We start from the raw sequence: 13,615 nt of genomic DNA, 5'->3' as shown, positions 1-13,615 counted from the left end.
AGCTGGCAGGAAAGCCCTATAAGGAGGTTGACTTGGGCTTGTAGCTTTTCTAGTGAGCCAACTCGTAAGAAACACCATGATCTGATATTCTTTCCTTAAACGGAACCACTAGGAAGTTTACTACCTTAGCTTTGCTGTGGTTTAGTAAAAGAAGGATGTGTGTCTGTGCTGGGAGCAAGTAGTGAATGGAGACTAGCATTTACTGAGGCCAGTGTTGAGGTGGCACAGAAATTGAGATTTAAAAAAGAAGCAGGTATAATGGACCCAGGTGAGGGAAAGCTAAATGGAGTAATTTGAGGTATTCATAGGGAAGTATTGCATACTTATTAAAATAAGGTCTCCTTTGCCCTGACTGGTTTGGCTCAGTGGATAGAGCATCAGCCTGTGGACTGAAGGGTCCTGGGTTCGATTCCGGTCAGGGGCACATGCCTGGGTTGCGGGCTCGCTCCCCGGTGGGGGGCGTGCAGGAGGCAGCCGATCAATGATTCTCTCTCATCATTAATGTTTCTATCTCTCCCTCTCCCTTCCTCTCTGAGATCAATAAAAATATTAAAAAAAAAAAAAGGTCTCCTTCCACTAAATTTTTTTTATACATTTTTAGAGCAAATAGAAATTCTCTGCTATATTCATTTGTATGCTAAGGTCAAAGTAATAACTTTATTTATTAAAAACAAAAGATAAAATGGCAAAAAAACCTACAGCATAAAGTAGAATTTTATTTAGACAAAATAAAAATATTGTTTAGTACTAATAAGAGTAAGGTGATCTGATTCACAATATGTATGAGAACTATTGATTTCCTCTTTATTTAATAGCGTTAATCAGCTAGACAGTATAAAATAAAAACATTTACAATAGGAACAGAGTTTAAAGTGTAAAAATAAACATATGTGGTTAAGCTGAAGACTATGAAAACACTACGGAAGGATATAGTAAGATTTGACTAAATGGAGAAATGTTCCATACTTTGACTGGAAATATTTAATACTTTACAGTTGTCTACTCTCCTGAAAGTAATATCTAAAGATAATATTATCTCTATTGTAGAAATTGACAAAATGATTGTAAAGTTTATAAAGTATTATGTATTAACAGAAGAACTTTGGAAATTCTTTTCCACCAGAGTCACACAAGATGACTTGTCCTACCATACAGTAAAATGCATTAGAATTAAAGCATAGTGATCATTGTGGTAAAGAATAGAGAATCTTGCCCTGACTGGTTTGGCTCAGTGGATAGAGCGTCGGCCTGAGGACTAAAGGGTCCCAGGTTCGATTCCAGTCAAGGGCATGTGCCTTGGTTGCGGGCATATCCCCAGTGGGGGGTGTGCAAGAGGCAGCTGATCGATGTTTCTCTCATTGATGTTTCTGGCTCTCTATCCTTCTCCCTTCCTCTCTGTAAAAAATCAATAAAATATATTTTTTTAAAAAAAGAATAGAGAATCCAAAACAGACAATTTATATGAGCATTTTATTAATATGTGGTAAAGATAATAATATTTAAATATATGGAGTTAAGGTGGGTTATTCAGTAAATGCTGTTGGGACATTTGGGAGGAATTAGATTCCTACTTTATACCTATCACCAAAATAAAACCTAAATGGTTAAAGAAAAAACATTTTTTAATTAAAACTATATAGGAATTCTAGAAAAAGTCTATGAATTTATATCATTTTGAGATAGAGGATGACTTTATAAGTATGAACATCAAAGCAAAAATTCATAAAGTAAAAGATTTAAATATTTGATTATAAAATATTAAAGACTTACATGTATGCAGAAGTGCCATAAAATTTAGAAGACATGCTCCACACTGGGGAAATGGAATAAAATAAGTTTTACAAATGGCTAGTGAACATGTGGAAAGATAGTCTACCTCACTAGTAATCAAAGGTGTGTAGTTTCAAAGGCATGGAATGTGATTTTTCATCTCTCAGGCTTGCTGAATGGTAAAAGTGAGAAAGATGAATATTAACCTTGTGATGGTGAGGGACTCAAGAAATGACTTATCCTGTCCTAGTGGGACAGTTTAAGTAAAAACAAGTAGGATTCTTGAACTCTCCAGTAGATCATTGAAAATGAGTCCAGGACACTTTCAGGAAGACAGTTTACTTGGTTGTATTATGTGATGCTATACCCAGTTACTATCTGGTTTTAGTTTATTTTCTCTTGGTCTGCAGAGTCTTAGTGGTGTCTTTATCAATAGCATGTATATTAAAACTAATAAAAAAGTAGGGCAGTGAGAGAATGTGGGTAAATTGTCTCCATTTTAATTTCTATTCAATCTGACTAAATAGAGAAATGATTGCTTTTTTTACCCAGATCAGTCCTGGCTCAGAATTTTAAGTGAGCATGTGCATTTGAACAGTTGTTCCTCTAATTTATATTAGAAAAGAACAGTCTGAATCTTTAAACTGTTCTTTATATTTGCCAAGGAAACAGAAAGGCATGCATATAGCTGTAAGAATTGGAATGAATTTCATTTACTTTCTCTATTTCTGGACACTTTTGCTATAATTCTCAAGTTTTTTTTAAAAGACTACTGTGCTGGCTACTGGTACTGGTGGTTCAGTTACTAAGTTTGATTCCTGAATATTTCTGAATGTATTTTTTTTTTTGCCCTAAATTTGTACAAAATTATTTCCTTTCTCATTCTTTAACTTTTGAGATGAAAACTGTTCCTTTTATAAAAAAATGCTCGAACACTGATTGGAGCGGAGCCATTTTGCCTTTCCAAATAGCACAGACTAAAAGCTCCTCCTTCCCCTCAAAATGGGGCTTTGCACCCAGAGCCCATTGGAGAAGCTGAAACAGAATGCCCACCTCCTGATGCCTCACTCCACAAACTGTCTTTGTTTTGGCATCACTGTTAGAATGTCTTCTGATATCTTTTGGCGGTAATGCAGGAATAAAAAATCTAACATTTTGTGGAATCTCTCAGCTGCTGGGACCAGAAGCGAGTATAATCAGGGAAGGCTCTATTGCCTGTTTTGGGGTACGTGTGCTGCAGGACAGATCTGGTTTCCTGTTCCGACCCTACCAAGTGTGAATTCAGGATAATCTATTACTTTATTCTAGCTCTTCCTGACTCATTCTTCCCTAAAAAAAATTTTCATTTGAAGGAAAATTTTTGGGACTTTTATGGATCTAACCTCAAAAGACTTGAATTTATTATTATATAACTGTCATCTCCATGGTACTACTTCTAATATGAAATAGTTCTGCTTGATAGCCCAGAATTACAATTAGAAAATAGTTGTGGTCATTCAAAATGAACAGTATCCACTCCTGCATTTTTTAAAAAATATTTTTTACTGTTTTTTTACAGAGGAAGGGAGAGGGATAGAGAGTTAGAAACATCGATCAGCTGCCTCCTGCACACCTCCTACTGGGGATGTGCCCGCAACCAAGGTGTACATGCCCTTCACCGGAATCAAACCTGGGACCCTTCAGTCCGTAGGCCAATGCTCCATCCACTGAGCCAAACCGGTTAGGGCCACTTTTGCATTTTTTAATAGGCAAGTGCTTGTCTGGTATATTTTGTAATGTAACTATAATTTCTTAGTATTTAGATCAGAGGCTTTCAGGTTTCCTATAGGTTTGTGGCTAAGACCCTGATACCTTCCAAGGTTAGGGTGCAAATGGTAGATTTTACAAAAATTTATTTTCAAGTCAGTTATTTGGAACTGAACACTATTCCTTAGCCTTCTGAGCTCTGTTACATATGTGTCTTTTATCTCCATTTCATTTTAGCAGCCTGCTTTTATGACTTTTGTCATGGCTTATAACTGCTTTCTGTTCCAGAATGCCCTTCCAGATCTACTCTGACCAGGGTTTACTCTGACCACAGCCAACTTAACCTTGACTCTTCTACTCCCTTTCTTCTGTGCCCTCAGAGGGCTCTCTGACCCTTCCCTGGCCGTCCATTGGTTTAAATAAAGAATTGGGTTCATTTGTTTGGTCCTCCTCTGGCCTTCCATTTTTAAACTCCTCTCTGTAGACTCCTATAGCCAGCCTGCTGGGTGTGGCCGGGGACATCCCATTACGGTGCTGGTTAGTTTCTAGCTCTTGCTAGAGCTTTAGGAGGGCTCAGCAGACCTTTTTAACCTGTTTCTACAACCTTAACGACCATTCTTTCCAGTCATTTTTATCCACAGCAGGAAGTTCTTCCTTGCTACTTTTTAAAGCATAATTTTTGACCTGGATCCATGGATTTCCAAATGGTTTGTGGAGTGGACTCAGGGCATTTTTGAACTTGGATGGGGGAAGAAATTTACATTTTTATTTTCATTACCTTTTAATTGAAATTTAGCTTTTTTCCCTCCGTTATTAATGTAGGCAAAAAATCACTAGTATTTGCAGTATCTGTGACTCTAGCACCTATAGCATTCAGTTAATTTTATATCACTTGTATGGATGTGGATATCTCAAAAATTACTTAATGCTCCTTGACTCTTTAAAATTGCAATAGTAACTTGCTGTTAGATTTTATTGTTTACTGAATTAATAAAGAAGCATATATCACTATGGAACAAATGTGGTTTTTTGGGTTTTGATAACAGCATTTCATTATATTTGATTTCCTATGTCTTTTATGCAATTAAACCCATAAGCTCCCTAAAATGCCAGAGGGGTACATGGATCAAAGAAAAAAGGTTAAGAATCCCTAATCTAGAGGCTCCCTGTGCCCCATCTCCCTGAAACCCTCTCTTATCTTTTTTCCCTCTCCTGCCTGAAGACCTTGCCTCCACTAGTCTACTTGGTTCTGTTGTTCCTACCCACACAGCCTGGGCCCTCACTGTGCTCTTTATCCCCATCTTGTTTCTTCACACTATTCTTTAATATTATACCCTTTAATATTTCCTATATAATAAAATGCCTGGTTTAGTATATACTTATGGTGTGAAAATTCATAAAAACACGAGTAAAACACAGGGTAATCTCACCTATGGACTTGTGTACAGTGGGGAAATTTTATTTCTTATTAAATATATTTTTTTTATTGAAGCAAGAGCGAGCGAGAGAGAGAGAAACATCAATGATGAGAGAAAATCATTGATCGGCTCCCTCCTGCACACCCCACACTGGGGATGGAGCCCGCAACCTGGGCATATGCCCCTACTGGGAATCTAACCATGACCTCCTGGTTCGTAGGTTGATGCTCAACCACTGAGCCACACTGGTTGGGCAGAAATTTTATTTTTAATGCTATTCTAGTCTATATTGTAACCCCTTTTCTTCCCCCTACTTAATTCTTATATATACCTATATATATGTATGATTATTTTTTTTTCCCCAGGAAGGAAGGGAAAGGGAGAGAGAGAGGGGGGGAGAGAGAGAGAAACATTAATGACTAGAGGCCCAGTGCATTCGTGCACAGGTAGGGTCCCTAGCAGCTGCTGGCTGAGGCCTCCCTTCGCACCCACCTTGGCCTGGTGCCGCCTGCTCACCTGCTCCACCATCCCGCTGCGGTCCTGCTCTCCTCGGGGCCCAACAGCGCCTCCATTGCTGCCTGCTGCCAGTGCTGCATTGCCAACACCTGCCATGTTCCGCACTGCCCCCTGTTGGTCAGCACACAGCTAACTCCGGGTTGGTCAAACTCCCGCCTGTAGGGATACTTTGCATATTAGCCTTTTATTATATCGGATAGGATGAGAGGATCGGCTGCTTCTGCATGCCTCCTACCAGGGATAGAGCCTGCAACCTGGGCATGTGCCCTGACCTCTTGGTTCATAGGTTGACGCTCACACTTGTCGAGCACCCCTACTTAATTCTTGCTTGTGTGTGTTTTTTTTAAAATATATTTTACTGATTTTTTACAGAGAGGAGGGGAGAGGGATAGAGAGTTAGAAACATCGATGAGAGAGAGACATCGATCAGCTGCCTCCTGCATGCCCCCTACTGGGGATGTGCCCGCAACCAAGGTACATGCCCTTGACCGGAATCGAACCTGGGACCCTTGAGTCCGCAGGCCGATGCTCTATCCACTGAGCCAAACCAGTCAGGGCTTGCTTGTGTTTTTGAAGGCCTTGATCAACTGTTGCTTTTAAGGCCACAGCCTCTAGTTCTCAGAACTAAAGATTTGCTTCAATCTGTAACAACTCTTCCATACCTAGGAGCTCCTGCAGGAAAAGTCAGGGGTTCTTTCTTAGTCAGATATGAATCCCCAGCTCATCTAAACTCAGTAATACTCAGTAAATATTAAAGATGGTCTCATTTGTGAGGCTGGCACCCACTATAACTGTAGACTCTATTGTATATAGATTGGTCCGGGTATAATTGATGGTACAAGATAAGAAAATACTTTTTAAAGTCATTGAAAAAGTCACATTATTAATAATGGTCAAAATAGAATGATATCATTGAAATGAAATTTTTCATTTACCTAGGATTTCAGTGTTTGAGCCCTGGCTGGTTTGCTAAGTGGATAAAGTGTCGGCCTGCGGACTGAAGGGTCCCAGGTTCGATTCCAGTCAAGGGTACAAAGGCTGGGTTGCCGGCTGGATCCCCATTAGGGGGTGTGCAGGAGGCAGCCAATCATTGATGTTTCTTTCTCTCCCTCTCCCTTCCTCTCTGAAATAAAAAAATATCTATTTTTTTAAAATTTCAATGTTTGACAAAACAGATTTAATTGAAAGGTGAACTAGATATTTGAGGATTTTGGTGAAGACTTTTCTGGAAGTATTTAAGGGTTTCTGATGTTAAGTCTAATAATGATTTTTAAACTTCCAATTTTATGTCATTTTGTAGTTTTTAAATATGTGTGTGTGTGTGTGTGTGTGTGTGTGTGTGTGTATAATTGATTTCAGAGAGGAAGGGAGGAGAGATAGTTAGAAACATCAATGATGAAAGAGAATCATTGATTGGCTGCCTCCTGCACGCCCCCCACTGGGGATCGAGCCCGCAAGAGCCCGCAATCCCGGCATGTGCCTTTGATCAGAATCGAACCCAGGACCCTTCAGTCCGCAGGCTGATGTTCTAGCCACTGAGCCAAACCAGCCAGGGCTCATTTTGTAGTTTTAATAAATTTAATTTATATTATTTTATGGTATGCTACTAGCCTTTAACTTATTTCACCACTGTTCTGGCTCTTTAAAATATTCCCCGACAACTTTGCTTCTTCAGTGATAATTGACTGAGAAGTAAAAGAGGAAAACTTGAGGAGAGCACTATCCTATTTCCTGGGTATGGGGCTGAGGGAATGCCTATGGGGGGTGGTGGGGGGGAAGCATATTGGTTGAGGCATTTCTTTCCAATCACCACAAGGTGGCACCACTGGCTCAGAATGACTGGGTTTCCGTCCAGAATCAGAAGGAAGGCTTTGAGAGCCCACCTGCTGTAGGGGTAGAATAGGGGAGTTTGGGGGGGGGGGGTAGCGGGAGGTGGCGGGGGGGGGAGGGGGGCAGATAGTTTTATACTCCTTTTTCCTTATAGTCTAGAGATTTTTGTAAATTGGATGTTTATAAAGCAGGGAATTAAGCACATGATGAATTTATATCCATTATTTTATCTGATAATTTTTATTGTGTTTTGTTTTTTTTCTTTCTGTACCTGTAGTTGCTTCAGAAACAGGTAATATTTTTCTAACAGTCACTTTGTATTCTTGCATCTTGCCTTTATAAATGCTTTTGTTTCTTACCATAGTGGATAATGGAAAATTAATATACTCTGACTTATGACATTAGAAAAATCTACATGCAAATTCCCACAATTGCAATTGATTATAGCCTGTTGATTTTTTGAAATTTGCTGGCATTCTGGATACAACATTGTACTATGTAATACCAACAGTGTTTTTTAAAAATCCAAACATGGCTGTTAATAAAGCATTTTTAGAATTTACAGTAGTGGTTATTGGTAACAGTGTAGAATGGAATATCCAGGTCTTGATTTCTTTTAGCTAATGATACAGTGCTGATCTGAAGTAGAGTATTTATGACCAGGGTGTTCTCCAGCATCCTGACACTATAGCCTCATTTTGTGCTGACTCCCACTTCAGCGCATCTTTCCCTAAACTTTTTACTCGTCTTTAAAAAGGGATTGTCTTTGGGGAAATTCTGATTTTATTTATTTTTTAATTTAATTTTTAGTTTTCAGAGGAAGGGAGAGAGAAGAGAGAGATAGAAGAAACATCAGTGATGAGAGAGAATCATTGATTGGCTACCTCCTGCACGCCCCCTGCTGGGGATCAAGCCCACAACCCAGGCATGTGCCCTTGACAGGAATTCGAACCCGAGACCCTTCAGTCTGCAGTAGATGCTCTATCCATTGAGCCAAACCGGCTAGGGCTCTTTGGGGGAAATTTTAAAAGTAACGTCATTCCTTATTAAGAGAAACATTTTCACATTTTCCCTTCCCCCATTTCTGCCTTGAAATAAAACCATAATGCTCTCAGTAAAAACAGGTGAATAGTTAATTCCTTTTATAAGGTTGGTGTTGTAAACAGAAGATTTAAGATAATGTAGAATTGGAAAAATAGGTTATTTAATAAATGGCCTCTTTCTACAGCCTAAACTCTGATCAGCAGAGTAAAACTTGGTTCAGTGAAGTTTGCTTTTTTTTTTTACCCTCAGTGAAAGCCTTGCTGTTTTCTTTTAGAACAGGGGTCCTCAAATTTTTTAAACAGGGGGCCAGTTCACTGTCCCTCAGACCGTTGGAGGGCCGGACTATAGTTTAAAAAAAACTATGGACAAATTCCTATGCATACTGCACATATCTTATTTTGAAGTAAAAAAACAAAACGGGAACAAATACATTATTTGTATTTGCATGTGGCCCGTGGGCCGTAGTTTGAGGACCCCTGTTTTAGAATAATAATATATTATTATAAAAGTACATTTAAGTTATTTTTTTGTATTTTTCAATTTCAGGACAGCTTGGCTTGGTCTCTACTCTTTCCAAATACTTTGCCATACATACACACACATTCCTGCAGCGAGAAAAAGTCCATTTATGTTGCTGTGTAAAAAAAAAAAAAATCTCTCGCTGCTTTGAGCTTTAATTTTGTGAATAAAAATAATGCTACTTTTAATACTGGATTTCCATCTAAGTATGTGCTTTATTTACTTAAAACGTATGCTTTTCTAAAATTAGTGTGATTAAAACATTAACAGGATCTTAATTATAAATTAATAATCCTGTTGCTTCTTGCAGAAGATAACATGACTGGTTTGGAATTTTTCTGTAGTCTAGTTTTCTGTTCTAGTTTTGTGAAAATTAAACTAGTGAATTTCAGCATCCTAATGTAAGTTATTATTTGATTTTTTTAGAGCATTTCACATTCTTGAAAACACACATGCCAAAATTAATTTTTACCAAGAATTTGTGTAACTTTAAGATAATACAGAGTAGGGCTTGACTTACGTGAATGTCATGTAAAGCCAAGTTTTTAGGACCATCTTCCAGCTGAAGATGACATGAAGTCAGCATCAGTCTATTAGACCTCTTAGAAAGTTTTCCCAAAATAGAGTCGCTTCTAGTGAGTACTCCTTCCCACTCTCAACTGTAGTGTGCATCTCTGGGGAGGCCCCCGCGTACACTCTTGGCGTTTATTACTGGTAGCAATGAGAATTGTGCTGCTGGTAGAGCTGGCAGCTAAGCCCATTAGTGCAGTTATGTCTTTATTTCCTAGTGAGTGTGCTACCCCATCCCTCCCCATTCCTTCATCCGCCCCTGGTTTGGGATGAGGGGAAGTAAAAGCTAGTTAGGCTTGTAGTGCCATCCATAAATTTGCTGGCACAAATTTCTTACTTTGTCATCACCTTGCCCACTGGAGAGCTGTTAATAGTCACAAAAGCAGAATCAAATAAAAAATCCCTCTGGAATTGGCTCTTTTGAGGAGACACAGCTGTTGATTCTTCCCTTCTTTTCCGTGGTGGTAGCTTGCAGTAGGGGTGAGCTCATAATGACTGGGTGCTAGATCAGCAGAAGTATCACTGTCTAGCCCTGTGCTAGATGATGCCATATGAGTCCAGCCACTTAAGTGCAAGCCTTTATCTCCAAAGCATTTTCTAACGTTGCCCCAGTGGACCTTTATTTAACTGAGTCCTAACTCCCAACTAGAGAAAATTTTTCTTTGCTGGGATAGCTGCTACAGATAGATAGTTCCTGTCAGCCAAACATACTGATGCCATGTTGCTTTCACTAGCTAGTGCTCCTCAGTAATATTAGCAGAGGAGAAGCAGACACAAGTGAGAAAGAATGGATCGGAAGTTCAGATGGCCCTGCCATGTGAACTTTCTGGAGACAGGAAACACTGTAGGGCCTGAACTTTGTAACAGGGCAGCTGTAGGGAAAAATGGGTTCTGTGGAGAATGGGTCACTTAGAATAGCTTCAGTTACTAATGGCAAAAGTATGTTAGGATACTGATGCTTGCATATAGACATGGGTTCAGAAAGTGGAAAAATCTTCCCATGTTTGGCTGCAGGACCACTGAGGGTATGTCTAATTACTGGGTTCTTTTAACAAAAGAGATCGTTTTAAGTGGATGGATAGAAATTTTCTGGATTACTTCAAAAAACACAAAGTAATTATTTTTCATATAATTTAATGACTTGTGAATATATGAAAACATTTCATGTGGCTTAAAATTATATTGAAAACATATCTTCATTAATAATTATCTATGATGCCAATTAAGTTTTCTAAAGTTAGAAGCATCAGATATCTGAAAGCATACTGTTAATGAATGTTATTCTTTCTGCATTAGAAATTCCCTTTTCATAATTATTTTTTAGCATACATCTTTGTTGGTAATTTATGTGTATAGTTTAGTCCATTGTGTGGGTGGTTGTATGATCTTTCAACCAAAAACATCCTTTGCAGATGCTTTCACTGACTCAGCTATCAGTGCTAAAGTGAACGGTGAGCACAAGGAGAAGGACCTGGAGCCCTGGGATGCAGGGGAGCTCACTGCCAGCGAGGAGCTCGAAGCTTTGGAGAACGACGTCGTAAGTACAGTCTTTGGATTACTAACCAACTGTGGCCGTGTGATGTGGTATGACATCCTGTCACGGATTCAATTTAAGTATATTGTTGTTGTAATTATATTTAAAGCAGCAGTTTTATTGTGTAAATGTAGATTGTTGTCTGTATTTCCCCTCCTTCCCCCACCCCAGGGTGGTAAATACAGAAAAAATGTTTCTTTGGGATGCTTATGAATTATTCCTATGTTTTTAAAGTAAGTTATAATAAGCAACTTTCAAATCTAAACCATGGGAAACTGGAAATGCCAGAATACAGTGGGGCCTTGACTTATGAGTTTAATTCGTTCCGTGACGGAGCTCCTAACTCAAATTACTCGTATGTCAAATCAAAAAGTGAACGAGTGAGACACGTGATGCTGGGCTGATGTTGTGGCGTTCACTGCGCCAACTAGCGGTGGGGTATCTGAAGCTGGCTCGTAACCCGAATTTTAGCTCGCAACTCAAAGCAAAAAATCGGCCAAGAGACGGCTCGTTAGTCGGGAAACTCGTAAGTCAAGGCCCCACTGAATTTTGCTTTGAGTGCTCTGCCCCATAAGGCAGCCCAAGGCAAGTGGTATGGTGTCTAAATTGTCTGTTGACTTTAGGTGAGGTCAAAGTACATCTTTCAGGCTTGTCTGAAAAAGAAGTACTAATTATTAAGGTATATAGTTAGGTAACTGTATAATTAAAGCAACAAATAAATTTCTTAATCTAAATTAGGATCATTCGCCACAAAAACCTATTTATAAAAGTCTCTTAGCAAACATTTTTACTTTTCCTATAACACGTCATCTATAAATCACATGCTTAATAAAGGCTGTCTTTAGGATTCTGTAAATAAATTTTCTAAACTGCAGAGATAGAAAGCAAAGTCTCTTGCCAAAAATGAGTGTTTAGGGAGCAAAATTAGAATCGTATGAAGAATCTTCCATTGAATATTACAGAGAAGTCTTATAACCAATCTGTGCTTTATCTTTAAGTCATTGTTCAGTTATAAATATGTAGGCAACACATCACTATTAATTTTCAAACATTAAAGAATCACATATAACCTGATGCAAAGGTTCTGAGGTCTGTGCAGCATAGCACCTGCGTGGAGGGTGTAGTGAAGTAGGCACTCTTTTTTTATTGGTAGTGAGGCAGATAAGTGGATCAATGCTTTCTAGAGAGCATTCTGGCAATATCTTATTTAAAAAAAAAAATTTCATTCATTTTTTACAGAGAGGAAGGGAGAGGGATAGAGACTTAGAAACATTGATGAAAGAGAAACATCAATCATCCGCCTCCTGCACACCCCCCACTGGGGATGTGCCCGCAACCAAGGTACATACTTTTGACCGGAATCAAACCTGGGACCCTTCAGTCCTCAGGCCGACGCTCCATCCACTGAGCCAAACCAGTTAGGGCCTGGCAGTATCTTATCTGAATTTAAAATAAACATACACTTTGGTCTAGCAGTTCTACCCCTGAGAATTTATTTTTGCCATAATTGATCCGTAAAACGTGAAAATAATTATGTATGAGGATTGTTTTTGCAGCTGTTTCTGATAGTGAAAAATTGGATACAGCCTCATTGTCCATTAGCAGGGTGTGGGTTAAGTAGATTTAGTGTACCTTCATTCACTTGAAATACTGTATGTCCATGAAAAAGAATAGTAGTTTGGTATGGAAAGATATGCAAGACTTAATGAATGAAAAAGCACGTTGGAGAACAAGAAGATCATATTTGGGTTTTAAAATAAAGAGAGAGCCAACTATATGTGCATAGGGACTGTCTGGATTATGTCCAAGAAATTGTTAGTAGTGGTTAGGCACACATTTACTTTTTATTGGATGTCTTTCTGCAGTTTAGATTTTTTACATGGAGCATAAACTACTTAAGTAATTTTAAAGCCTTCACAAGTAACTGATTTTCTGTCCATGTTAGGCCTAAGGAGTTGCTTTAGTGGTGGAATTACATTATAGTTTTGTTTTTAAATATATTTTTATTGATTTCAGAGAGGAAGGGAGAAGGATAGAGAGATAGAAATATCAATGATGAGAGAGAATCATGGATCGTCTCCCTCTTGCATGCCCCCTACTGGGGATCGAGTCTGCAACCTGGGCATGTGCCCTTGGCCGGAATCAAACCTGGGACCCTTCAGTCCTCAGGCCGACACTCTATCCACTGAGCAAAACCGGCTAGGGCTACATGATAGTTTTATCTGAAGTAACACAGAGAACCCAAGGTCGATGGGTGACCTTAGAGGCAAGCTTTAGTGTTGAAGTTGCCATGGACATTGCTTGGATGATTCTGTGTTCTCTCTTCTGAGATGGATAATGATTATGGACTGTATTTTGGTCTTTCCACCAGTCAGGCCTTTAAAAGGAGTTGAGACAATAGAGAAGTGATTGATTACCTAGACATTAATATTTACCAGTGAAGATTCTTGCCGCTACTGCCCCTGATGGATTAATTCTTATGGATTAAAAAATGTAGTTTAGCCCTGACCAGGTAGCTCAGTTGGTTAGAGCATTGTCCTGATATGCCAAGTTTGATCCCAGTCAAGGCACATACAAGAATCAACCAAATAAATGCATAAATAATTGGGAACAACAAATTGACGTTTCTTTCTCTCTCTCTCTCTCTCTCTCTCTCTCTCTCTCTCTC

General features: G+C 39.0%; 1 protein-coding gene across 1 annotated transcript in view; it reads left to right on the top strand.

Annotated features, from left to right (window-relative positions):
• Nucleotides 1–13,615, top strand: part of ATXN2 (ataxin 2) — a 61,552-nt gene that overhangs the window by 7,059 nt on the left and 40,878 nt on the right. Inside the window, 1 exon segment of the mRNA XM_023762677.1 lies at nucleotides 10,826–10,950. Within this exon segment, the coding sequence (XP_023618445.1) occupies nucleotides 10,826–10,950 (125 nt within the window).

This window comes from Myotis lucifugus, unplaced genomic scaffold (genome assembly GCF_000147115.1).
Source record: "Myotis lucifugus unplaced genomic scaffold, Myoluc2.0 scaffold_256, whole genome shotgun sequence".
Classification (NCBI taxonomy): domain Eukaryota; kingdom Metazoa; phylum Chordata; class Mammalia; order Chiroptera; family Vespertilionidae; genus Myotis; species Myotis lucifugus.
The sequence above is the reverse complement of the archived record's forward strand: the minus strand, read 5'-3'. Positions and strand labels throughout refer to the sequence as shown.